Source organism: Pyrgilauda ruficollis, unplaced genomic scaffold, assembly GCF_017590135.1.
Source record: "Pyrgilauda ruficollis isolate IOZ18807 unplaced genomic scaffold, ASM1759013v1 scaffold247, whole genome shotgun sequence".
NCBI classification, from domain to species: domain Eukaryota; kingdom Metazoa; phylum Chordata; class Aves; order Passeriformes; family Passeridae; genus Pyrgilauda; species Pyrgilauda ruficollis.
The window spans coordinates 272,107-297,885 of record NW_024523789.1 but is presented as its reverse complement, the minus strand read 5'-3'; the positions used below and the strand labels follow the sequence as shown (position 1 = coordinate 297,885).

Below are 25,779 nucleotides of genomic sequence, written 5' to 3'. Positions count from 1 at the left end.
AATAAAAGGAAATAAAATAAAAAATTTAAAAAATATAAAACATAAAATAAAATACTGAAAATGTATATAACAAAATATTTAAAAACAAAGAAAAATTAAAATTAAAAAATTAAAATGAAAAATAATAGAACCAGAGGGAAAATAAAATAATTTTTAAAAATTAAATTAAAAATAAAATAAAATAAAATAAAATAAAATAAAATAAAATAAAATAAAATAAAATAAAATAAAATAAACCCTGATGAGTCATAAAAATCTGTGGCCTCTCCCAACACCAACTCCAGGCATGCACAGCAAATAAACTTGGGACACCCTGGAGATTCCCACATTGCACCCCAAAATCCCCGCCAAAAATTCCACAGGGAAATTCCCAAAATCCCAGCAGGGAACCGTGGGGGGGAACCGCAGGCACAGAGCTCGGCCTTCATCCCCCTTCGTCATCCCCGCTCCTCCAGCGCCATCCCGAGGCCATTCCCGCTTTTCCAGGGCTTTTTCCTCAGAGCCATTCCCGCTTTTCCAGGGGTTTGCCCGAAGGTCATTCCCAAATTTCCAGAGCTTTTCCCTGAGGGCCATTCCCGCTTTTCCAGGGCTTTTCCCAAAGGATCATTCTCACTTTTCCAAAGGTTTTTCCCGAGGCCATTCCCACTTTTCCAGAGGATCTACACAAATCCACTCTGGAATGCCAGAACAGGGATTGGATCCATCTAATCCACGCTGGGACTGCCAGGACAGAGGATGGATCCATAAAAACCCCACTCTGGGAATGGCAGGAAAAGTTGGATCCATCCAAATCTACTCTGGGAATGCCAAAACAGGGACTGGATCCATAAAAAACTCACTCTGGAATGGCAGAACAAGGACTGGATCCATAAAAAATCCACTCTGGAATGGCAGAGTAGGAATTGGATCCGTAAAAAGCTCACTCTGGAAATGGCAGGAGAGGTTAAATCCATGAAATTCCCACTCTGGAATGGCAGAGCAGGAGCTGGATCCATAAAAACCCCACTCTGAAAATGGCAGGAGGAGTTGGATCCATCCAAATCCACTCTGGAATGCCAGAACAGGAATTGGATCCATAAAAAACTCACTCTGGAATGGTAGGAGGGGTTGGATCCATAAAAAACTCACTCTGGAATGGTAGGAGGGGTTGGATCCATAAACAACTAACTCTGGAATGGCAGGAGGGGTTGGATCCATTAAATTCCCACTCTGGAATGGCAGGAGGGGTTGGATCCATTAAATTCCCACTCTGGAATGGCAGGAGGGGTTGGATCCATCCCCATCCCGCTGGGAATTCCAGCACATCCCCCACGGGTGCAGAAAAGAAACAAAAAAAGCTTTTTTTTTTTTTTTTTTTTCCTCCATCTGCAGAAAAGAAACAAAAAAACCTTTTTTTTTTTTTTTTCCTCCATAAAAAGCTCCTGAATCCATTTTATTGCACAAAGAAAGGAAAAGATTCCCACTAAAGCCATCCTCGGCCAGGGGCAGCTGGAATTTCAGCCAAGGAATTCCACCTTCCCTGGGAACTCCAGGGAGAATTCCCAACTCCTCAGTTCCTCACGGAGCCACCCAGGGGCGTTTCCTGCTCCAGATCAGCCCAATTCCACCCCAAAAATGCAGGAAGCAAACTGGGATTTCCAGGAATTTGGGAAAGAACCTTGCCCAGGATCCCACTCTCCCCTATCCCCATTTTTTTTTTATTCTTTCCAAACAAATTCCAGCCCTGGAGTGAAAGTGAGGGGAAGAAGGAAGGATCTTTCTTCCCATCCAACTTGGAAAAAAACAGCTGGAAAATCCTCATTTTTTAAAAATATTCCTGTGCAAACTCAGCCCAATGTAAAACTGCCACGACAATCCCATGAATTCCAAGCCCCAAATCCTGATTTTAAAGGAATTTTGGCACTTTCCCCCATGGAAAAATCAATCATTTGAAGGACTTTTTGTGCTGCTACAAAGCTGAACCTCTGAGGAATGCAGCGTGGAAGCAAGGGAAGGTTTCTCCAGCCATTCCAAGAAATTGAAGGAAGCAAAGGAGAGGGGAAAAAGAGGAGGAAAAGGTGGGATTAGGGATCAATAGCTTATCCAGGTGGGGTTTTCCAAGTCCCCATAGAAAAAAACACGGAAGCTTTGCTCCTGTCCATGTAAACATTTCCAGCTCCTTGGAGCTTCCCAACACTTCCTTATCCTAAAGTTTGGTGCCTTTTCCTTCCTCTCCAAGCGCTCTGGAATTGCTGCCAGCGGCAGAGGGAGGAGCAGGATGGTTCTCCTGGGGTTTTGGGAAGGGATTTTCCCATCCCAAGGTTTGGGGTGGGTTTGGTAAAGCCCCCCCGTGAGCCCGAAGGGTTTGGGTTTTCCATCCCTCAATTCCATAGGGAGAACAGGGATTGGGATGGAGCTGTCACCCCCCTGTCCCATACAATTCCATAGGGATAACAGGGATTGGGATGGAGCTGTCACCCCCCTGTCCCACAAAATTCCATAGGGATAACAGGGTGGGATTGGGATGGAGCTGTCACCCCCCTGTCCCATACAATTCCACAGGGATAACAGGGATTGGGATGGAGCTGTCACCCCCTGAGCTCCTCCCTGTCCCCCCTCGGGGCTGGCTCGCAGCTCCACGGCAGAGGCGGGGCTGGAACTGCCAAAATCCCGCCGCAATTCCCGAATCCTGCCGCAGCTCCCGCTCAGGTGGAGTCATCCAGGCCTTTGTTGGGATGCTCGGAGGCGGCCCGGCAGAGCCTGTCCATGATTCCCTGGAGCATGGGCTGCACGATTCCCAGGAGAGGCCGCTGGGAGGAGTCCCCGTCCCAGCAGGCTTCCATCAGCTGCCAGCATTCCTCGTCAAACACCGGGAGCCGCTCCGGACGCACCCCTGGAAACACAGCGGGATCACCGGGAACGCCAGGGCTTCCAGGGAAAGCCCTGATCCATGCCAACATCCAGGGAAAGCAGGTGGAGGGGTTGGGGGGCACAGGGCATCACCAGGAATGCCAGGAATTTCCAAGGAAAGCAAGTGGAGGGGTTGGGTGGCACAGGGGATCACCAGGAATTTCCAAGGAAAGCCCTGCTCACATCCAAGGAAAGCACCTGGAGGGGTTGGGTGGCACACTGGGATCTCCAGGAATGCCAGGAATTTCCAAGGAAAGCAGCTGGAGGGGTTGGGTGGCACAGGAATTCCAGGAATGTCAGGAATTTCCAGAGAAAGCCCTGCCTGGCACTCACATCCAAGGAAAACAGGTGGAGGGGTTGCGATCACCAACCAGGATCACAGGATCCTGATTCCAGGATCACCTGGAATGCCAGGAATTCCCAAGGAAAGCAGGTGGAGGGGCTGGGTGGGGTCTGGAGCTCCTGGGAAAGGGGCACATTCCAGCAGTGCTGCCAAGGCTGAGGGCACTGGTGCACACTTCCAGAGGGTGGCCAAATCCATGGAATCATGGACTGGAACACTGGGCTGTGCTGGGCTGGGAGGGACCTTGAGCTCATCCCATTCCATGGGCAGGGACCTTCCCCATCCCAGGCTGCTCCAGCCTGGCCTGGGACACTCCCAGGGATCCAGGAGCAGCCATGGATTCTCTGGGAATTTCAGGGAAGGATTTATTCCCAATACCCCATCCAAACCAGCACAGGGAATCCTGGAATATTTGGGTTGGAAGGGATCAGGAGATCCACTCTTTTCTCTATCCCAGGCTGCTCCAACCTGGCCTGGGGCACTGCTAAGGGTGAGGCAGCCATGGATTCTCTGGGAATTCCATCCCAGCCCCTCCCAGGGAAGGATTTATTCCCAATATCCCATTCAAACCAGCCCAGGGAATGCTGGAATGGGTTGGGTTGGGAGGGATCATCCAACCCCATGGGCAGGGACACCTCCCACCATCCCATGCTGCCATTTTATCATTTTTATCCATTTTATCCTTTTTATCCATTTTATCCTTCTTATCCACTCTCCAACCTGGCCTAGGGCATTTCTAGAGATGGGGCAGCCACGGATCCTGTGGGAATTTGCAAGCTGGGAATGAGCCAGGAGTCCTGAAATTGGGATTTTTTAATGGAATCCTGGAATGGGTTGGGTTTGAAGGGATCACCCAGTGCCATGGGCAGGGACACCTCCCCCCATCCCAGGGTGCCTTTTGATCATTTTTGTCCTATTTTATCATTTTTATCCATTTTATCCTTTTTATCCATTTTATCCTTCTTATCCACTCTCCAACCTGGCCTAGGGCATTTCTAGAGATGGGGCAGCCACGGATCCTGTGGGAATTTGCAAGCTGGGAATGAGCCAGGAGTCCTGAAATTGGGATTTTTTAATGGAATCCTGGAATGGGTTGGGTTTGAAGGGATCACCCAGTGCCATGGGCAGGGACACCTCCCCCCATCCCAGGGTGCCTTTTGATCATTTTTGTCCTATTTTATCCATTTTATTCACTTTATCCACTGTCCAACCAAGCCTGGGACACTCCCAGGGATGGAGCAGCCACAGCTCCTCTGGGAATTCCATCCCAGCCCCTCCCAGGGAGGGACTGCTTGGACTCCATCCCAGAAATCTTTTCCAACTTCAGGGATTCTGGGATTTTTACCTTTCACCTCTCCACCACCAGAACAAAACCGGATTTTCCCACCCCCCCAGGCGTTTCAGAGCTGAGCCAAGGCCAGGTACCTCTCCTGACGTTGTTCCACAGGTGATCTTTGCTGGCACACCTCTCAAAAGCCTCAGGTAACTTCACATGGCCCGAGCAGAGGTACCAGAACAGGATCCCAAAGGCATAAACATCCACGGAATTGTCGTATTTCCCTGGGAAAAAAAAAGGTGGGATCAGCAGGGGAAAATCCCTGGGAGCTGGGCAGGCTGAGAGGTGATTCCAGGCTCCCACTTCCCCACACCTGAACCTCAATTTCACAGCAGGAAGGCAAAACTTGTGTGAAACCCAGGAAGGCAGCAGGAGCTGGGATCAAGGCTAAGCTGCTCCAATTCCCTGGATTTATAAATTTAAGCTGTACCAGGAATTCCAAACTGAGCTCAGGTGTGTTTTTAACACCAACACCTGTGAGGCTCAGCTCTGTCACAGCCAAACATCAGCCTCTCATCCCAGAAATATCCCAGATATCCCCTAAATCCACACCAACAGAGATGCTTCCATTGGAGCCCAACCTTATCCAAGCAGGAGCAGCTCTGGCAGACCAAAAGGATTGGGATAAGTGGGATTGGAACTTCCAAGTGGCTCCAAAACTCAGGAAAAACCCTCGGAGCAGCTGCCAGAATTCCCTGAGAATCCAAACTCACTCCAAGGTAGGACCAGCTTGGGAATTCCTTCCAGGGAATCCTTCCTGGAGTATTTCCCTATGAAATCCAAGGATTTCCAGCTTCCTCCTAATGATAATTTGCCTTTCTAATTGCAAGGGCGTTAATTACCTCAGCAGAGCTGACCAACCCCATTATCCTCTGTCAAGAGTGGCACTTCAAACACAGGAAAAATCCAGGGCACGCATGGAAAGCAGGGAATTGCCTGGGGTTGGAATGCTCTCAGGAGCGACTGAGAGATGAATTCCAAGGAATTGCTTCAGAATTCCAGGCAGAGCAGGGATCAGGGGGATCCTACCTGTGAAGAGCTCGGGAGCCATGTGGATGGGGGTGCCCACGATGCTGCCAGACATCATCGCCTCGGGTTTGCAGAACCCCAAATCTGTGATTTTGGCCCTGTTCTTTTTGTCCAGCTGGGGAAAAAGCCACAGGCAGGCAGGTGAGGACTCCGTTTCTCCCATAAAATATTGATTTTTGATATTGTGCTGGTTTTGCGAAAAAAACTAAATTTTAATACATTTTTTTCTGGTTATTGTCATCACCATGAAATGAGACTGATGCTGGAAACTAAACAGCTTGAGATGTTCTGTGGCAGCAGCTGTCTGGTCACAGAGAGCAACACACAGCTGTGCCAGGCACTGTCCTTCCTCTGCAGAAGGTTCAGCACAGAAAATTTGGGTCATTTTTGGCCCCTGAGTCCCTGCAGGGACTGGCAGAATATTCAGCAGAGAATATTTGGGTCATTTTTGGCCCTGTTCTCCAGCTCAGGCCAAGGGAAGAAGCCCCAAAATCTCTGCAGAAGGTTCAGTACAGAAAATTTGGGTCATTTTTGGCCCTGTTCTCCAGCTCAGGCCATGGGAAGAAGCCCCAAAATCTGTGCAGAAAGTTCAGCTGAAGATCAGAGAAAAGAATGAGAAACAATTCTTATTTTAACTTGCTGCACCTGTTGTTGTGAACACGTAAAATGTGTAAAATGGAGATTTGTTTACCAAAGTGTGGTTTCTTAATTAGCCAGTGGAGATGGTGCTTGGATTGGAGGACCAGTGAGGTCCAGCTGTATCCTAACTACATTTTTGTCTACAAAAGCAATGGGTTTCTTAATGAAGATGATTATTGATCAGCCTTCTGTGAACCATGGAGTCAATGCCAATTATCACCCAGCCAGGGGCCTGTTGGTGATTTTGTACATAATTAAATAAATATAAACCCCTGGCCAGCATTAAATGGTGCCCTGTGTGAGGGGCTCCTGCTCCCTTTGCCCCAGAATTCCAGCCAGGAAAGGAGGCAGCAAAACCTCCCTGTGGCTGACATCAGCACAGCTTAAAATATCCCACGTGGAGAAATTTACTGCCTCACTTCAAGCTTGTTTTTTCCCACGAAAAAGGCTCTGGGATGAGGCAGAGGCAGGGATTTTCCTCACCAGGACGTTTTTGAGTTTGATATCCCTGTGCACCAAGCCCTGGCTGTGCAGGTACCGGATCCCTTCCACCACGTCCAACGCAATCTGCAACCGTGGCTCCAGCTCCAGCCCAGCCTGAGGGGAAAAACGTGGATTTTAGTGCTAAATGTTGCTTTGGCCTGCTCTGCTTTACCAAAATTCAGCAATTCCAGCTTTGTTTTACAGATTAATGGGGAATTTTTAATTAGAGAATCAGTTTTGGGTTGGAAAGGAGATTAAAATTCATCCTATGGGCAAGGACCATTCCCACTAAACTAGGTTTAGTCTGAGGGGAAAACTCAGATTTTATGCCTAAAAGTTACTTTGGCCTGTTCCTCTTTGCTAAAATTGAGTAATTCTAGCTTTATTTCTCAGATTAATGGGGAATTTTTAATTAGAGAATCAGTTTGGGGGTTGGGAGATTAAAACTCATCCCATGGGCAGGAACACTTCCCACTAAACCAGGTTAAGTCTGAGAGGAAAAACTCAGATTTTATGCCTAAAAGTTACATTGGCCTGTTCTTTTTTGCTAAAATGGAGCAATTCCAGCTTTGTTTTACAGATTAAAGGGGAATTTTTAATTAGAGAATCCATTTTGATTTGCAAGAGAGATTAAAACTCATCCCATGGGTAGGGGGACACTTCCCACTAAACCAGGTTTAGTCTGAGGGGAAAAACTCAGATTTTAGTCCTAAAAGTTACTTTGGCCTGCTCTTCTTTACCAAAACTCTGAAAATTTAATAATTCCAGCTTTGTTTTACAGATTAAGGTTGTTTTTTTTTTTTTTAATTAGAGAATCAGCTTTGGGTTGGGAAAGAGAATAAAAATCATCCCATGGACAGGGACCATTCCCACTAAACCAGCTTTAGCCTGAGGGGAAAACTCAGATTTTATACCTAGAAGTTACTTTGGCCTGCTCTTCTTTACTAAAATTGAGTAATTCCAGCTTTGTTTTATGGATTAATGGGGAATTTTTCATTAGAGAATCACTTTTGGGTTGGAAAGGAGATTAAAACTCATCCCATGGGCAGGGGGACACTTCCCACCAAACCAGGTTGCTCCAAGCTCTGTCCTGGCACTTCCAGGGATAAAATAAAAACAAAATAAATACTGAATAAGAGAATTTGGCACCTTCAGCCCCGTGTAGAGGTCCCTGTGCAGCCTCTCCATGATCAGCAGCACAGCAATGCTGGAGCCTCCTCCATAGCCATAATCAATGACGGAGCCGTGCAGGTGCACCAGCCTCTCGTGGGACTGCAGGGACCTGCAGAGGGGTCAGCACACAAAATTTGGGTCATTTTTATCCCAACCTCCAGGCCAGGCCAAGGGAAGAAGTCCCAAAATCTCTGCAGAAGGTTCAGCACACAAAATTTGGGTCATTTTTTGCCCCTGAGTCCCTGCAGGGAACCTGGAGCTGATTCAGCACAGGAATTTTGGGTCATTTTTGGCCCTGTTCTCCAGCCCAGACCAAGGGAAGAAGCCCCAGAGTCCCTGCAGGGACCTGCAGAAGATTCAGCACAAAAAATTGGGATAATTTTTGCCCCCTGAGTTCTTGCAGGACCTGGAACAGATTTAGCACAAAAAAATTGGGATAATTTTTGGCCCCTGAGTCCCTGCAGGGACCTGGAGCAGATTCAGCACACAAAATTTGGGTCATTTTTGTCCCCAGTCTCTAGCCCAGGCCAAGGGAAGAAGCCCCAGAGCTGCAGATTTAACAAAAATTCCCAGCACAGCTCAGAGCAGCACAATCCTCAGCTGTCTGAGCCAATTAAACTCAAAAAAAAAAAAGCCTTTTTAAAGGTTAGAGTCACAAAAAATCCCATTCTTCTCTCAGCTGGCTGTGCCTGCAGCTGTTTACTGCAAACCAGCTGCTCTCTGCACTGCAGATTTTTTGGGGATTCAGGCAGGACAAGGAGTGGGAAAAGAGAGGGGATTCACCACCAGGAATCAGGGGAGGAGAATTGCTGGTTATTATGGTCTGTAAACTCAAATTTCCTCTGAATTTGGACAGCACAGGCAGGGAATCAGATTAAGGCAGGAAGGAGCATCCCTGGCTGAGCATTCCAGGAGCTCCAATCCCAGATTCCTGCAGCAAACCTGGGTGTGGCACTCTGAGCTCTGGGCTGGGTGACAAAGGGGACATCAGCCACAGGCTGGGGGGCTTTTCCAGCCTGAATGACCCTGGGAAATCAACCAGATCCCTGTGGAATGGGGGAAGCACTCAGCACACAGACCTCATGTAGTGAAATTCCAGTGCCAGGTCGTTCCAGTGCTTCTCATCCGGAGGGACCACGGATTTGAGGGCGCAGGGGAAGTGTCCCCCCCAGCTGTCACACAGGTACACCACCCCGTACTGGCCTCGGCCCAGCTCCCTGCCCAGCTTGGGCTTCCCTGCAAGGCAACAATCCCAAAAATCAGCGCCCAATCCAAAGTGACAAATCCCAAAAAACAGCCCCATGGCACAAATCCCAAAAAACAGCCCCAACCTATGGCACAAATCCCAAAAATCAGCCCCAACCCATGGCACAAATCCCAAAAATCAGCCCCAACCCACGGCACAAATCCCAAAAATCAGCCCCCAACCCACGTTTTTCCCTCCTGCACATTCCCAGCCTGGCAGCTCAGGGAGTGTCCCAGGCCAGGCAAGGAATTTGGAGGTGCCAGTTGAAACCTGGCTGGAAAATGGAATGAAAATCCAAACTCCCTCCCCTCTGCTGCTGCCTGGGGAGGAGGGGGAGCAGGAAGCCCTTCCCAGCAGTGACCACGGCCAGCAGTGAGCCATTCCCAGAAGGAACCCACTCCCAGCAGTGATCCTTCCTAGCAGTGACCCTTCCCAGCAGGTTCCCATTCCAGCAGGTTCCCACTCCCAGCAGTGACCCACTCCCAGCAGTGACCCACTCCCAGCAGTGACCCATTCCCAGCAGGATCCCACTCCCAGCAGGATCCCACTCCCAGCAGGATCCCACTCCCAGCAGTGACCATTCCCAGCAGGATCCCACTCCCAGCAGTGACCATTCCCAGCAGGGTCCCATTCCCAGCAGGTTCCCCTCCCAGAGGCAGCTGACCGTGCAGCAGCACGTCCTGCAGGGATCTGCTCTCCAGGGAGAGCCGGGCCAGCCGCGGCGCGTGCTCCTTCCTGACGCGCAGCCACAGGTCCTCGGTCCTCTCCAGCCGGCCCGAGTGGCCGTCCTCCAGCTGCAGGGACAGCACAGCCTCATGGGACACGCGGGGCTGGCAACGGCTCACACAGCTCACAAACACCATTTACACACACAGACAGATGGGTGCTTAGACAGAGACATACAGATTTAGATAGACAGATAGATTTCGATATAGATACCTTTTTTTTTGAGATTATATATATTGATTTAGATAGATTTATATAGCTTTAGATAGATATACAGATTGAGATAGATATATAGACTTAGAGATACATATAGATTTAGATAGATAGATATTTATAGATCTAGAATATATCTAGGTTTAGATAGATATATAGATTTAGATAGATATAGAGATTTAAATAGGTATACACAGATTTAGATAAATATATATACAGATTTAGATAAATATATAGATTTAGATAGATTTATATAGCTTTAGATAGATATATAGATTGAGATAGATATATAGACTTAGAGATACATATAGATTTAGATAGATATTTATAGATTTAGAATATATCTAGGTTTAGATAGATATATAGATTTAGATAGAATAAATATATATACAGATTTAGATAAATATATTGATTTAGATAGATTTATATAGCTTTAGATAGATATACAGATTGAGATAGATATATAGACTTAGAGATACATATAGATTTAGATAGATAGATATTTATAGATCTAGAATATATCTAGGTTTAGATAGATATATAGATTTAGATAGATATAGAGATTTAAATAGGTATACACAGATTTAGATAAATATATATACAGATTTAGATAAATATATAGATTTAGATAGATATATAGATTTAGATAGACATATACAGATTTAGATAAATATATATACTGATTTAGATAAATATATATACAGATTTAGATATATATATATAGATTTAGATAGATATATAGATTTAGGTAGATATAGATTTAGATATATATAGATTAAGATATACATATATGTTATATCTATATATATCTATGCATATTTACATATATTTCTATAAAACATCCATAAATATTAAATTACATTTAAACATTAAATATATATTAAATATTATATAAACATATAAACATTAAATATACATTTAATCAATTGTTTACCACGTTTTATGCATTTAATCAATTGCTTAGGGATGTTTTATACATTTAATCAATTGTTCAGGGATGTTCTATACTTAACAAATTGTTTATGGATGTTTTATACATGTAATGCATGCACAGCTGGAGTTTAGGGAGGTTTTAGGCTCTTCACAAGTCTGGTTTAAAAACAAAACCTCAAATTACGGTTCACATCAGCTGCGCTAAGAGCACAAATTGCTGCTTTTGCAGTTAAAACTCCAGTTCCCATCCCCAACCCTGAGCTCCTGGGCAAATTTTGGTGTTTTCACAGTTCAAACCCCACATTTTCCCCCCAGCCCCAGGGTAGTTTTTGCAGTTCAAACCCCACATCCCATCCCCAACCCCGAGCTCCAGGGCAGTTTTTGCAGTTCAAACCCCACATTTCCCCCCCAGCCCTGAGCTCCAGGGCAGACTTTTGATGTTTTTGCAGTTCAAACCCCACATTCCCTCCCCAGCCCCAAGCTCCAGGGCAGATTTTTGGTGTTTTTGCAGTTCAAACCCCACATTCCCCTCCAGCCCCGAGCTCCAGGGCAGATTTTGCAGTTCAAACCCCACATTTCCCCCCCAACCCCGAGCTCCAGGGCAGTTTTTGCAGTTCAAACCCCACATTTCCCCCCCAGCCCTGAGCTCCAGGGCAGACTTTTGATGTTTTTGCAGTTCAAACCCCACATTCCCTCCCCAGCCCCAAGCTCCAGGGCAGATTTTTGGTGTTTTTGCAGTTCAAACCCCCCATTTCCCCCAGCCCCGAGCCCTGACCTGGCGCAGGGAGGCGGCGAAGGCCTCGTGGGAGCTGTTGAGGCGCGTGCGGAACTGGCTGCAGATGCTCTTGGCCAGCTTGGAGGCGCTGAGGCTCTCGATGGCGTCCTGGGCCACCTTCCTCTTCCAGTCGCTGGTGATGGCCGGGGGGCTGACCCACGTGATCCGCTGGATTATCTGGGAAAATCACGGAATCACCAGGCTGGAAGAGAGCTTTGAGATCATCGAGTTCAACCCAGCCCTAACGCTTCAATTAAAGCCCAAAAATCAGCCCAAATCCATGGCACCAATCCCTGGAATAAGCCCCAATCCATGGCACAAATCTCTGCAATCAGCACCAATCCAAGGCACAAATTCCAAAAATTAGCCCCCAATCCAAGGCATGAATCCCTGGAATCAGTCCCAAATCCAAGACACAAATCCCAAAAATCAGCCCCCAACCCAAGGCCCCAATCCCAAGAATCAGCCCTCAACCCAAGGCAAAAATTCCTGCAATCAGCCCCCAGTGCAAGGCACAAATCTCTGCAATCAGCCCCAAATCCAAGACCCCAATCCCAAAAATCAGCCCCCAGTCCAAGGCACCAATCTCTGGAATCAGTCCCAATCCAAGGCACAAATCCCAAAAATCAGCCCCAGTCCAAGGCCCCAATCCCAAAAATCAACCCCAATCAAGGCCCCAATTCAAAAAATCAGCTCCCAATCTAAGGCCCCAATCCCAAAAATCAACTCCAATCAAGGCCCTCGTCCCAAAAATCAACCCCAATCCAAGACACACAGTGCCACATCCAATCTTTTTTTAAACACATCCAGGGATGGTGACTCCACCACCTCCCATTCCACAACTTCATCACTCTTCCAGTAAAAAATATTTTCCTAAATTTCCTCCTGAAATCCCTCCTCTGAGCTTGAACTTTATTCCCTCCTCAGATGGATGAGTAAGAACAAAACCTTTCCTCAAACAATCCCAGCTCAGAGTGGGAACAAACTCCAGATTCCTCCTCCTCCCTTCCTGGGAGAGGGATCCACTCTGGAATTCTGTGGTTTCTAATGAAGGGTGAGGCAGAGCAATTTAATTACCCACTAATTACAGGAAGTGCTGATTCCAACATGTGGAATTTCCACACCTTGGCTCAGGAAATTTCACCAATTTGGGAACAGCTCTCCCTGATTTTTCCACCAATATTGTGGAATGATAATCCTGGAATTCCCAGAATGGTTTGGACTGGAAAAGATTTTAAATTTTATCCCATTCCACCACCTCAGGCTGCTCCAATCTCCATCCTTGGGCACTTCCAGGCACTTTTAGGCCTTAATTTGATTATCTTATACAAGTTTATGAGATAATTGATTCATTGTGTTATTTCACATTGGTTTATTTTGTTGTTTCATGGGTGGTTCTAGGCTGTAATTTGATTATTTTATACATGGTTATGAGATAATTGATTTACTGTGTGCTATCTCATGTGTGATTTATGGCCATAATTTGATTTTTTAATACAGACTTAGGAACTAATTGATTTACTGTGTTATCTCATGGCCATAATTTGACCATTTCACCCAAATTTGGGACCATGGCAGATCCACCACCACAATGCCCACCTGTCTGAGATAGCTGCTGGTGATGTGCATGGAGCCCTCCCTGGGTTTCTCCAGAGTTTTTAGGTGTTTTTATGGCCTTAATTTGATTATTTTATACATGTTTATGAGATAATTGATTTACTGCATTATCTCACGTGTGTTCCATGGCCATAATTTGATTATTTTATACATGTTTAGGAGATAATTGATTGATTGTATTACCTCATGTGCGTTTTTGTGCTGTAAATTGATTATTTTATACAGATTTGGGAGCTAATTGATTTACTGTGTTACCTCATGTGTGTTTTAATGCTGTAATTTGACCATTTCACCCAAATTCAGGACCATGCCTCAATCCCCACCTGTTTGAGATAGTTGCTGGTGATGTGCATGGAGCCATCCTGGGGTTTCCCCAGAGATTTTAGCTGTTTTATGGCCATAATTTGATTATTTTATAAAGGTTTATGAGATAATTGATTTACTGTGTTATCTCATGTGTGTTTTAATGCTGTAATTTAACTATTTTACATAAATTGAGGGCCATGGCAGATCCACACCCCGATCCCCACCTGTTTGAGATAGCTGCTGGTGATGTGCACGGATCCATCCCGGGGTTTCTCCAGAGTTTTTAGGTATTGTGAGACCATAATTTGACTACTTTATACAGGTTTATGAGATCACTGATTTACTGTGTTATCTCATGTGTGTTCCATGGCCGTAATTTGATTATTTTATACACTATTGTGAGATAACTGATTCACTGTGTTATCTCCTGGCCGTAATTTGAGCATTTCACCCAAATTCAGTTCCACACCCGACCCCCACCTGTTTGAGATAGTTGCTGGTGATGTGCACGGATCCATCCCTGGGTTTCTCCAGAGTTTTTAGGTATTGTGAGACCATAATTTGACTACTTTATACAGGTTTATGAGATCACTGATTCACTGTGTTATCTCCTGGCCGTAATTTGAGCACTTCACCCAAATTCAGTTCCACACCCGACCCCCACCTGTTTGAGATAGTTGCTGGTGATGTGCACGGAGCCCTCCCGGGGTTTCTCCAGCCCCCGGGGCGGGTGCACGGAGCCCTCCCAGGACTCCTCCAGGCTCTTGAGGCAGCGCTCCAGGGTGCCCACGAAGCTCTCCCTCAGGTAATCCACGGAGCTGATCAGTTTGTTGGCCACAGCCTGGTTCAGCCTGGAGATGATCAGCTCCTGGATCTGCTGGATGCAGCGCTTGATGTCCTTGGAGCTGACGGGCTCGCCGCTCTCGGGAATGATGATGTCTGCAGGGAAAGGAGGAAAAATCATCCTGGAGATCTGGGATTGTTGGGAGAACATTCCTGAGGAGTGCACATGCTGATGCTGATGTTGTTTTAAAATAACGTTCTTCCCAATGATGCCAGAATTGCATTATTATTGTTTTAGACAAGATTATGATCATTTTATTCAAGATTATTAATTATTATTTTATCCAAGATTTATAATTTTATCCAAGATTTCTTATGATCATTATGTCCAATATTATTATCATTATTTTATCCAAGATTATCATCATTATTTTATCAAAGATTATTAATTACTTTATCTAAGATTATTAATGATTTTACTGACGATTATGACCATTTCATGCATAATTATTTTATTCAAGACCATTATCACTTCTTCCAACAGATTCTACCAAAAAATGGATTTTGCCTGACCCCTGATTTTCATCTGTGTTTGGGGTTCTGTGACCATCCAGGAACTGCAGGTTGGAGTCTCACTGAATTCATGGAATTATTGTGGTCAGGATCTGCCTGATCCCAGATTTTAATTCCTGGTTAGGGTTCTGGGATCATCTGGGAATTGCAGATTGGAATCCCACTGAATTAGTGGAATTATTGTGGTCAGGATCTGTCTGATCCCTGATTTTCATCCTCGTTTGGGGCTCTGTGACCATCCAGGAACTGCAGGTTGGAGTCTCACTGAATCCATCAATCATCGTGGTCATGATCAGCCCAATGCCAGATTTTGATTAATGCTCAGCATTCTGAGACCACCTGGGAATTGCAGGCTGGAGTCTCACTGAATTCCTGGAATTATCATGGTCAGGATCCGCCTGATCCCTGATTTTCATCCTCGTTTGGGGTCCTGTGACCATCTGGGAATTGCAGGCCGGAGTCTCACCGAATCCATGAATTGTTGTGGTCAGGATCTGCCTGATCCCTGATTTTGATTCATGTTCAGCATTCTGGGACCACCCGGGAATTGCAGGTTGGAGTCTCACTGAATTAATGGAATTATTGTGGGCAGGATCTGCCTGATCCTCGATTTGTGTTTAGGGCTCTGTGACCATCTGGGAATTGCAGGCTGGAATCCCACCAAACTGCTGTGCCAATTTTGCATTTCTTCCCAACTCCCTTCCCCCCAGCACCCCAAACCCTCCAGCTGGCTCCCACCTCGGAACTCCATGCTGGCAGCATCCTCCAGCAGCTCCTCCTTCATATTGCCCAGGGTGTCCACGATCATCTCCTTCATCTCCTCCTGCTTGCGGTTGGCGATGCCCATCAGCGACTCGTAGAGCTCGTTCTCCTTCCTGCGCGTGTACTCCAACCTTTTCGGGGTGATCTGCAGGTCCCGCTGCATGTCGAAGGCCTGGTTGATGAAGATGTTGAGGCAGCGCCCGTGAACCTCGCTCAGCCTCGTGGCTGCCTCCACCAGGTGCTGCTGCAGCACCTGCCTGGAGAAGGAGCTCAGCAGCCGCAGCTTCTCCAGCTGCTCCACCAGCATGGAGGAGCCGGGAACGCCGCAGCCGCAGGGGCTGGAGGGGCTCAGGTATTCCAGATCCAGCAGCTGCAGGTGCAGCGGGGATTTGTCCTTGGTGGGGGTTTTGGGAGAGCTCAGCTCGCTGCTGGCCTCGGGGATTCGCAGGAAGAAGATGGGGAGGGAGAACTTTTGTTTGATTTCCCGAAGTTCTGCCTGGTCCGATGGGGACAGCTGGGGCTCGCTGATGGCGAAGGTGACAACGGGCAGCACCTGGTTCACAAACTCGGCCAGGGTGGCCTCAGCTGACTGGAAGCTTCGGCATGGAGCCACCACGATATCCACTTCCTGGGAAAAAGAAAAATGGAGGAGGTTTGGAGAGGCTTTTGCCATGGAAAAATGCCCTGGGAGTCGTTCACAGCAAAAAACTGGAATTCTTCAAAGCAGATCTGGAGTCTCACCTGCAAGGCTGATCCCTAACTCCAAATTCCTTATTTGGACCAAATCCTTGCAGTTTTAGGACAAAACTTAGGACAAGTGTCCCAGGAAAGAGCCAGCAGGGGAATTTATTGAACAGGACAGTGGCAGTGCCACCCCAAGCTCCCCACAGACCATGACAGTGGCAGTGCCACCCCAAGCTCCCCACAGACCATGACAGTGGCAGTGCCACCCCAAGCTCCCCACAGACCATGACAGTGGCAGTGCCACCCCAAGCTCCCAGGCACCGGGGCAGTGCCAGGCACGGTGCCACCCTCACCTTGAGCAGCGCGCAGGGCAGCACCACCTCCAGCTCGGCCACCCTCTGCGCAGGATCCTCGGCGTCCCCGGGCACCTGCAGGTCCTGCTCGGGGATGGTGTCCCAGTGCCCGCTGTGTGCCACCAGCGCCTGCACCAGCTCGTACTGCCCGGGCAGCGCCAGGCTCAGCCGCGGCCGCGCCCCATGCGTGAAGCGCACTCGGCGGCGCCGGCAGCGCTCCTCGGTGCCCGTGCCAGTCCCAGGGGTGGGCAGCAGCTCCTCGGTGCCCGTGCCAGCCCCAGGGGTGGGCAGCAGCTCCTCGGTGCCAGTCCCGGGCAGCAGCTCCTCAGTGCCAGTCCCAAGGGTGGGCAGCAGCTCTGCAGTGCCAGCACCAGGCAGCAGATCCTTGGTGACAGCCCCAGGGGTGGGCAGCAGTTCCTCGGTGACAGCCCCAGCAGCAGGCAGCAGCTCCTTGGTGCCAGCGCCAGGGCTGGGCAGCAGCTCCTTGGTACCAGTCCCAGGGGTGGGCAGCAGCTCTGTGGTGCCAGCCGTGGGCAGCAGCTCCTTGGTGCCAGTCCCAGGGGTGGGCAGCAGCTCCTGGCCCAGCAGCGTGTTCAGCAGGCGGCCCTTGGCGCGGCAGTTCTGGCCCAGGATCAGCAGGCATGGCCTCCAGCTCACCGAGCGCTGCAGCTGCTCCTCCTCGTGCCGCGGGAACGAGACGGGGCTGGGGCCTGAAACGGGGACAGGGCTCAGGGGTGGGCCCTAAAAATGGGACATTGCAGCCCCACAGCCCAGGGGAACGCCCAGAGCAGCTGCTGGATGGGGGAGTTCCTGCTGTGCCATGGCAGGGTGATGGCAGGAAAAGAATTAATTTATTATTGTTATAGGACCACAGAATTCCAGCAAGGAAGGGATGAGCCCCAGGGAAGGCACTTTGCTGCCAGCCAGAAGGTTCTGGAACAGCCTCAGAGCCCACAAAGTTCCCTGAGAGCCCACAAGGTTCCCTCAGAGCCCACAAACAGGCCTCAGACCCAAAAACCTCCCTCAGAACCCACAAACCTCCCTCAGAGCCCACAAAACTCCCTCAGAGCCCACAAAACTCCCTCAGAGCCCACAAACCTCCCTCAGAGCCCACAAACCTCCCTCACACTCTACAAACCTCTCTCAGAGCCCACAAACGGCCCTCACACCCCACAAATGTTGCTCAGATCCTACAAACTTCATTCAGAACCCACAAACAGCCCTCAGAGCCTACAAGCCTCTCTCAGAGCCCACAAATGGCCCTCACACCCTACAAATGTTGCTCCCACCCTACAAACATCACTCAGACCCCACAAATGGCCCTCAGAGCCCACAAACTTCTCCCAGATCCCACAAACCTCCCTCAGAGCTCACAAACTTCCCTCACACCCCACAAACCTCCCTCAGAACCCACAAACTGCCCTCAGACCCCACAAACCTCCCTCAGAGCCCACAAACCTCCCTCACACCCTACAAACATCACTCAGACCCCACAAATGGCCCTCAGAGCCCACAAACTTCTCCCAGATCCCACAAACCTCCCTCAGAGCCCACAAACCTCCCTCAGACCCCACAAACGGCCCTCAGAGCCCACAAACCTCCCTCAGAGCCCACAAACTGCCCCCAGACACTACAAACCTCACCCAGACCCCACAAACCTCCCTCAGTGTCCACAAACCTCGCTCACACCCTACAAATGTCACTCAGACCCCAAGAACGGCCCTCACACCCCACAAATGGCCCTCACACCCCACAAACCTCCCTCACACCCCACAAATGGCCCTCACACCCCACAAACTTCCCCCAGACTCCACAAACCTCCCTCCCACCCCACAAACATCACCTGGCTGTGCCAATGCACGCTCAGGGCTGAGTTTAGCTCCTGTTTTCTTTTTTAAAAAGTCCAAAACCAGCTTTGACAGGAGCTAAATTCAGCGTTACCCTCGTGCACAGCAGCAGAATGACTCTGACAGCCCCAAAAACACAAACAAATCCCTCATCAGGAACACAAAAATTCCACAGCACGCGGCCCAGGAATGAAATTAAATGGGAAATGGAGCCACCAGTCCCTAAAAAATGCCCAATTTGAGAGGTACAAAGCACTAGGATTGCTCTGATACTGGAAGGGATTTTACAGGGTTAAAAATCCTGTTTAAAAATTGCTGTTAAAATTCTTTTTTTTTTTTTCATGAGTCATGTCCTGGCAGCCCAAATTGTCAGGAAAACAAGATCCTCCACTAGGATCCTACTCACACTCCAAACCCCATTAAAGAGATCCTACAACACATCCCTCTCCTCACTCTGACAGCTTAATCACTCCAGTTTAATTAAAATCAGCCAAATTGGGAGCACTTTGTGTAGTCTTAGATTGGTTTAAAGCTTCTTTAAAACCCTGCCCAAGGTTTGCCTTCCCCTCAAATCTTCCAGCTGGAAATAGGATTTTGGAGGAGTTTTTCCACGCCAAAACTAAGGAAAAACCCTCTTTGTGGCTCAGCACTGCACCTCTGCCCCACAGAACCCCAATTCTGGATAACTCCCTAAAAAATACATTTATTTCTGGAAGCTGAGCCCCAGCACACACCATTAATGGAACCCCCACTTGCTGCCCAAAACTCTGGGGATTTCCTCCAAAAATTCCTAAAATAAGGCAAAAGAAACCTCCAGACCCTCAGGTTTCCAGGTCAGATTGTTCCAATCATTACAGGCACAAAGAAAACAACTCCAATGAGCAGAAAACAATTTGATTTTTTTTCTATTTTATGCTGCAAAAATGCCCAAACCCCGAGTTTGGGAATGGCTGAAGAGAGGAATCTCTCCTTGAAATGTGATTTTTGAGATTGCTTTCCAAACAAGCCTTTCAAGAGCCACATCAAGTGACCAGAGGGCTGGAAGCTGACCAGGAGCTCACAAAAGATAAAGATCTGGGAAAATCCCACAAATTGCACATTTGAGCCTTCATCCGTAGGATGGCTTTGATCTGGGGACATTGCTTGGAGCTTCTCCTGGGATTCAGGCTCTGGAGCATGAAAACAGCAATTCAGGGAGGGCTGCAGAGGCAGAGCCTTTTCTCTGCTGAGGCTTCTGGAGGCTAAAGAGGCAGCAGAGCTCCCTCTCCTCCCTCCAGGAAGGCTCAGAATTGGTGGATCCTTAAATCCAGCAAAAATACCTCCGAAAAATCACAGGGATACAGCAGCTTAAACAAAATTATTGAAGGATTATTTCTATGGATGGAGAATGCTGGGATGGTTTGGGTTGGACCTTAAAGCTGATCCTGTTCCTCTGTCATTCACGGACACCTTCAGTGGCCCAGGCTTTGGACACTCCCAGGGATGGAACAGCCATGGATTCTCTGGGAATTCCATCCCAGCCCCTCCCCACCCTCACAGAGAGGAATTTCTTCCTATATCCCATCTAAACCTTCCCTCATTCCTCTTATCCAGATGAAAATTTCCCTTTCCAGCCTTCTTGGAGCTCCTTTGGCTATTGGGAAACTGCTCCAAAGTCCTGCCAAATCCATCTTTCCTACAGGATCTGAGGTTCAAACACCTTTCCCGGGGTCCTCCCAAATCCATTCTCTTCTCCAGGATTTAGGGTTAAAACACCTTTCCCAAGGTCCTCCCAAATCCATCTTTCCTCCAGGATCTGAGGTTAAAACACCTTCCCTGTGATTCCACACCCCGTGGTCAGCATGGACACAGATCCAGGGTGGAAGGGACTCAACAAAAAGTGGGATCAGAGCTTCCCACTTTTGAGGGATGCAGCCACATTCCTGAGCAGATCCGGGGGCTGGAGCTCCACCCTGGCTCCATCCCAGCTCCATCCCAATTCCACCCCAGCCCCATCCCAGATCCACCCTGGCTCCACCCCAATTCCAACCCCTGCTCCATCCAAGCTCCATCCTGGCCCCACCCTGGTTCCATCCCAATTCCATCCCGGCTCCATCCCAATTCCATCCAGGCCCCATCCCAGATCCACCCTGGCTCCACCCCAATTCCATCCCAGCCCCATTCCAGCCTCATCCCAATTCCATCCCAGTTCCATCCCAGCCCCACCCGGCTCCATCCCAATTCCATCCCGGCTCGGTCCCTGCCGGGCCATGTGACCAGCCCCGGGGCACACATCCCATGAATTCCCGGGATGAAAGGAGGCCTGTCCGTGGAACAAGGGCGGCTCTCACCAGGACTCCTCTCCAAATCCACTCAAAGCTCAGCAGAACAACCTCAGCTCGGACTTATGGAATCTGTGGAAGCTCCAAGCATTGATTCATCCCTTTTCCTGCACTTTGATGGTCTCGCTTGCCTTTATTCCGTTTTCCAGACTCTGTTTTTGCCAATATTGAGGGTTTTTCCAAGGATTCTGGCCATTTCTGAGCTGCTGGTTTTGACTTCCAGCAGGCTTTGACCACCACGAGATTTAATCTCAACACATTTGTATCAATTGAGGTGTCCAAAACCAGCTTGGAGCACCCTGGAACGTGTGGGACTGGATGGGGTTTAAGGTCCTTAAACCAGTCTGGAATTCTAAATAAATCCACTTTTAGTTCCATATCAGCACAGAGGTGTTGATTCCAGGAGAAAACAAATCCAATTAATTCTGATTTCAGCAGCTCCAAAGGCTGCAGAGCCAAATTCCATCCTCTGAAGCTCCTTGGGAAATCCTTTCATCAGCCTGAGGAGTTATGACACAAATCCCATCCCAACCACCTCTCCACTGCTCTTAAATCCAACTTTTTACCCCCAAAAGGAGCCCTAATCCTCACAGGATCACACTGATATCAGCAGAGCTCACATTTGAACAGGATAAACCCCTCAGAGCCAGCAGAGATCAACACAAAAACACCTCCAAACCCTCTGGATAACTCCCTAAAAAATACATTTATTTCTGGAAGCTGAGCCCCAGCACACACCATTAATGGAACCCCCACTTGCTGCCCAAAACTCTGGGGATTTCCTCCAAAAATTCCTAAAATAAGGCAAAAGAAACCTCCAGACCCTCAGGTTTCCAGGTCAGATTGTTCCAATCATTACAGGCACAAAGAAAACAACCCCAATGAGCACAAAACAATTTGATCTTTTTTTTCATACCTTTACCCATTTTATGCTGCAAATCCCTAACTCAGCTTTTGTTTTTAAACCTCCCCAAGAACCCAAAAGCCTGAGGATTGGAGGAAATTCCCAATAGGCAATTCCTGGAACACCATCCCAGGATTCTATTTGTACGTCCTCACAAATAATCCTTCAATCATTCCAGTTCAGCTGCTGCACCCCAGCGATTTTTTGGGGAGAGAATTCAGTAATTCCAGTTCAGCTGCTGCACCCCAGTGATTTTTTGGGGAATTCAGTAATTCCAGTTCAGCTGCTGTACCCCAGTGATTTTTTGGGGAGGATTCAATAATTCCAGTTCAGCTGCTGCACCCCAGTGACTTTCTGGGGGGATTTTTGGGTTGGAATGAAAGGATCCCCAAATTCCCAGCCTGCCTGGAGCGAGGAGAGGGAGCTCTAGGGAAGAGCCAGGATTTTGCTGACTCCCTGGGAAAGGCAGGCAGAGCAAACACAACTTTCCCTTCCCTCACAAACAGTGGCTGCCCCTGGATCCAGCTCAGTTCTGCTACCAGGAGTAACCTGGGAGTAACCTCAGAGCAGCAAAACCTCGCAGTGACGGGAGCTGTGTCACCCTCCAAGCAGGGAAAGTGGGAAATGAAAGGATTTACTGTCTCCTTGAGCTCACCTGGGGGGCTCAGGGGCTCCTACTCAGCAGATACTCAGCAGATACTCAGCCCTGGTTGTGTCTGGGAGCTGATCCAAAGGGAATTTCCCTCCCTGTGCTGTCACAATCCGTCCTGCAGGTGCCCCAAAAGCAAACCCTCCACGCTGCTTTGGCTTCCACGACATCCACGTTTATTTTCCAGGTTGGTTTTCCCCCCCAGCTCCCTCTGTGCTGCACAAAACTGACCCTGCACAAGCCCTTGGGTGAAATTCCCCTACTTTGGTACCACCTGAGGGGCAGATTTTGGGGAAAAGTCAAGGAAAATTGAGCTCCTTAAACCTCCTGACACCTAAAAACCTCCCCAGGGGAAAAAGGAGGATTTCCACCATCCTGGTTTGAACATGGTTTGAACAGCCATGAATTCCCTGGGAATTCCATCCCAGCCCCTCCCAGGGTGGGATTTATTCCCAATATCCTACCCAAAGCAGCCCAGGGAATCCTGGAATGGGTTGGGTTGGAAGAGATCATCCAATCCCATGGGCAGGGACACCTCCCACTATCCCAGATTGCATTTAATCAAATTTTTAGCCATATTTTTATCCACAGTTTAGCTGTATTTTAATCTATATTTTATTTATTTTTATATCTTTCTTTTTTCACTTTTAATCCATTTTTTATCCACTACCAAACTTGACCTTGGACACTCTTAGGGATCCAGGGGCAGCCACAGATTCTCTGGGAATTCCAGGGAGGGATTTATTCCCAATATCCCACCCAAAGCAGCCCAGGGAATGCTGGAATGGGTTGGGTGGGATCATCCAGTGCCATGGGCAGGGACACCTCCCACTATCCCAGGGTACCACTTGATCAATTTTTTTCCTATTTTTTCCATTTTATCCCAAAGTCCAACCTGGCCTGGGACATTCCCAGGGATGGAGAAGCCACAGATTCCCTGGGAATTCCATCCCAGCCCCTCCCAGGGAAGGATTTATTCCCAAAATCCCATCTCTCCCTGCCCTCTGGCAGTGCCATTCCCTGTGTGCTGGCACTCCATCCCTTGGAAATATTGGAAATATTCCAGCTTTTCTCGTCAGGTCACCCCAAATCCTCCTCTTCTCCAGGCACAACAATCCCAAATTCCAAACATCACAGGCTCACCTGGCTCTGCTCCTTCCCAAAATCTCCCTCCCCACCCAGCCTGGTGAGAGGGGCAGCAGCCACTCCCCAAAATCCCGAGGTATTCCCAAAACCTTTCCAGCCACAACTCGGGAAAATGAACCCCAAATCAGCCCAAAACCATTTTTTTTTTTTTTATATATATACACAGCCAGAAAAACTCAACACTTTGAACACGAAACCAGGATTTGGAGTGCAAGGTGAGCAGGTCCAAAAATCCTGGACAAGAATCCCGGAGAAGGGGCCACGAGAGATGACTCAGGAGCCTTTTGGGGATGAATGAAGAAGACCTTTATGGACGTGTCACGTCACACCGAGCCCCTCTCACGAGGCAGTCTCATGGAAACACCAAGTGCTGCCCTTGGCAGCAGAGGTGCCACCCTCAGCTCTGTTTGTCAACAGCAGCAGATGAGCACAGAGCCCCCGCTGAGGCCACAATTCCCACACGGAATTCCGGGACAAACGGGGAATGCCAGCCCCTCATCCCACCCCCTTGCAGGGGCTGCCTCTTCCCAGCCCCCTCCCCTCCTCTCCCGTGGGGGTCAGGGGGAGAGGGTCCCCATCAGAAATCCATGGCAGGGACCCACAGGGATGGTGGCTGCAGCTCCTGGCCCTGCACAGACACCCCAAAATCCCACCCCGAGCATCCCTGCAGCGCTGTCCAAACGCTCCTGGAGCTGTCCCCATTCCCTGGGGAGCCTGGGCAGTGCCCAGCACCATTTGCGACAAGAACATTTTCCTCACACCCACCCTCAGTCACCCCCTGCCCTCCTCCCTTCACCCCACAGAGCCTCTCCCGCCCTCCAGGCACCCCCAGCCCTGTAACCCCCATGACAGCTCCCTCAAGCTGGACGCTTCACTCCGCACCGCAACCCTCGCAAGCCCCCAGAGACCCCTCACAAGCCCCCCAGAGACCCCTCACCCGCAGAAGTTTCCCCTTTACCCGCCCAGACCCCTCGCCCTCACACCCGCGGCCGCCGCCTTCTCCCGAGGGGAAGCGCCTCCACCGGCCGCGCTGCGTGTGCGCGGAACGTTTGTCGGCGCGCCGCAGGGCAAAGGGGGAGGAGGCCCGGCGCACCCCGCGCGCGAGGCACGCTGGGAGATGTAGTTTATTTACTTTTTAATGCAGCTCGTTTTCCCGACCCGTCACCCTCACACCCCGCCCGTCTCTCACCGCCGTCCCCGGGACCCCCATCCCCATCCCAGGCGGGGCGGGGGCCGTCACCGGCAGGCGCCGAGGCGAAGGGATGTCCCTGGGAGAACTTGACGTCGCGGAAGAACCTCTTGGTCTCTCGCAGGTTGTGCTGCAGCCGCGCCAGGTGCCGGTTGTAGTGGCCGAAGGAGCGGCAGAGCTCCCGCACGGCCCCGCCGGGACCCCGCCATGACGGGGCCTCCTCGCCCTCCATGTCCTCCGGGTCCGCCCCGCTATCCCCTCCCCACCGCGGGCAGCTCTCGGGCCCTGCCAGGCTGCCGCCGTTCGGGGAGGAACCTCCCCGAGGATTTCCTCTCCTCCCGACCCCTTAATGCAGCTCGTTTTCCCGACCCGCAGGGCAACGCCGGGAGTTGTAGTCTGTTTTGCCGCAAAGGCTCATGGAACTTGTGGTCTCTCGAAGCCCGGCCGCCGACCTCTCTCCGCGGCCTCTGCGCACTCCCGCGGAGGAGGAGAAAAAGCACGCCAAAAAGAGAGAACGGCCATGAAATGACGTATTTGAACAGGGGAAGCAAAAGGGGGAGCTCAGACGCCGCCCGCTGTTCCCCCATCCCGCGCTGCGCGGAGCGGCTCGGCAGGAGGCGGCGCGCCCGTCTCCAGCTCCGCTCCGCCTCCGCGAATCACCAGCGGCGGCCCCGCCCTCCGCGCGCCTTCATTGGTCAATCCCTCCCGCCAGCACCGCCCTCCGAACGCGCTTCCCCAATCACCGCGCGAGGTTCCCCCTCCCTCGCGTCGCCATTGGCCGGCGGCGCTGTCCCTCAGGCGCGGCGGCGGCGGCGATGCCGGTGCCGGCGGCGGGCGCGGAGCCGCCGCGGCGCGGAGCC

At 49.6% G+C, this 25,779-nt stretch overlaps 1 protein-coding gene across 1 annotated transcript; it reads right to left on the bottom strand.

Annotated features, from left to right (window-relative positions):
• Positions 1-1,395: 1,395 nt before the first annotated feature.
• DSTYK (dual serine/threonine and tyrosine protein kinase) lies at positions 1,396-25,259 on the bottom strand. Its single transcript, XM_041470524.1, has 12 exons — positions 24,920-25,259; positions 16,864-17,573; positions 15,803-16,454; positions 14,373-14,647; positions 11,786-11,962; positions 9,803-9,932; positions 8,972-9,128; positions 7,869-8,001; positions 6,720-6,833; positions 5,598-5,712; positions 4,658-4,792; positions 1,396-2,872 (listed from the first exon to the last, which is right to left on the bottom strand). Exons 1-12 carry the CDS (start codon positions 25,149-25,151, stop codon positions 2,685-2,687), a joined length of 3,018 nt encoding a protein of 1,005 aa, XP_041326458.1. The 5' UTR covers positions 25,152-25,259; the 3' UTR covers positions 1,396-2,684.
• Positions 25,260-25,779: the final 520 nt, after the last annotated feature.

Coding starts and splice junctions, on each gene's coding strand:
- DSTYK (XM_041470524.1), bottom strand. CDS start 25,151: ATGGAGGGCGAGGAGGCCCCGTCATGGCGGGGTCCCGGCGGGGCCGTG. Junction 9,933..11,785: donor TCGCCGCCTCCCTGCGCCAG/GTCAGGGCTCGG, acceptor CTGTCCCTGCAG/CTGGAGGACGGCCACTCGGG. Junction 4,793..5,597: donor GGCTCCCGAGCTCTTCACAG/GTAGGATCCCCC, acceptor TTTTTTTCCCAG/GGAAATACGACAATTCCGTG.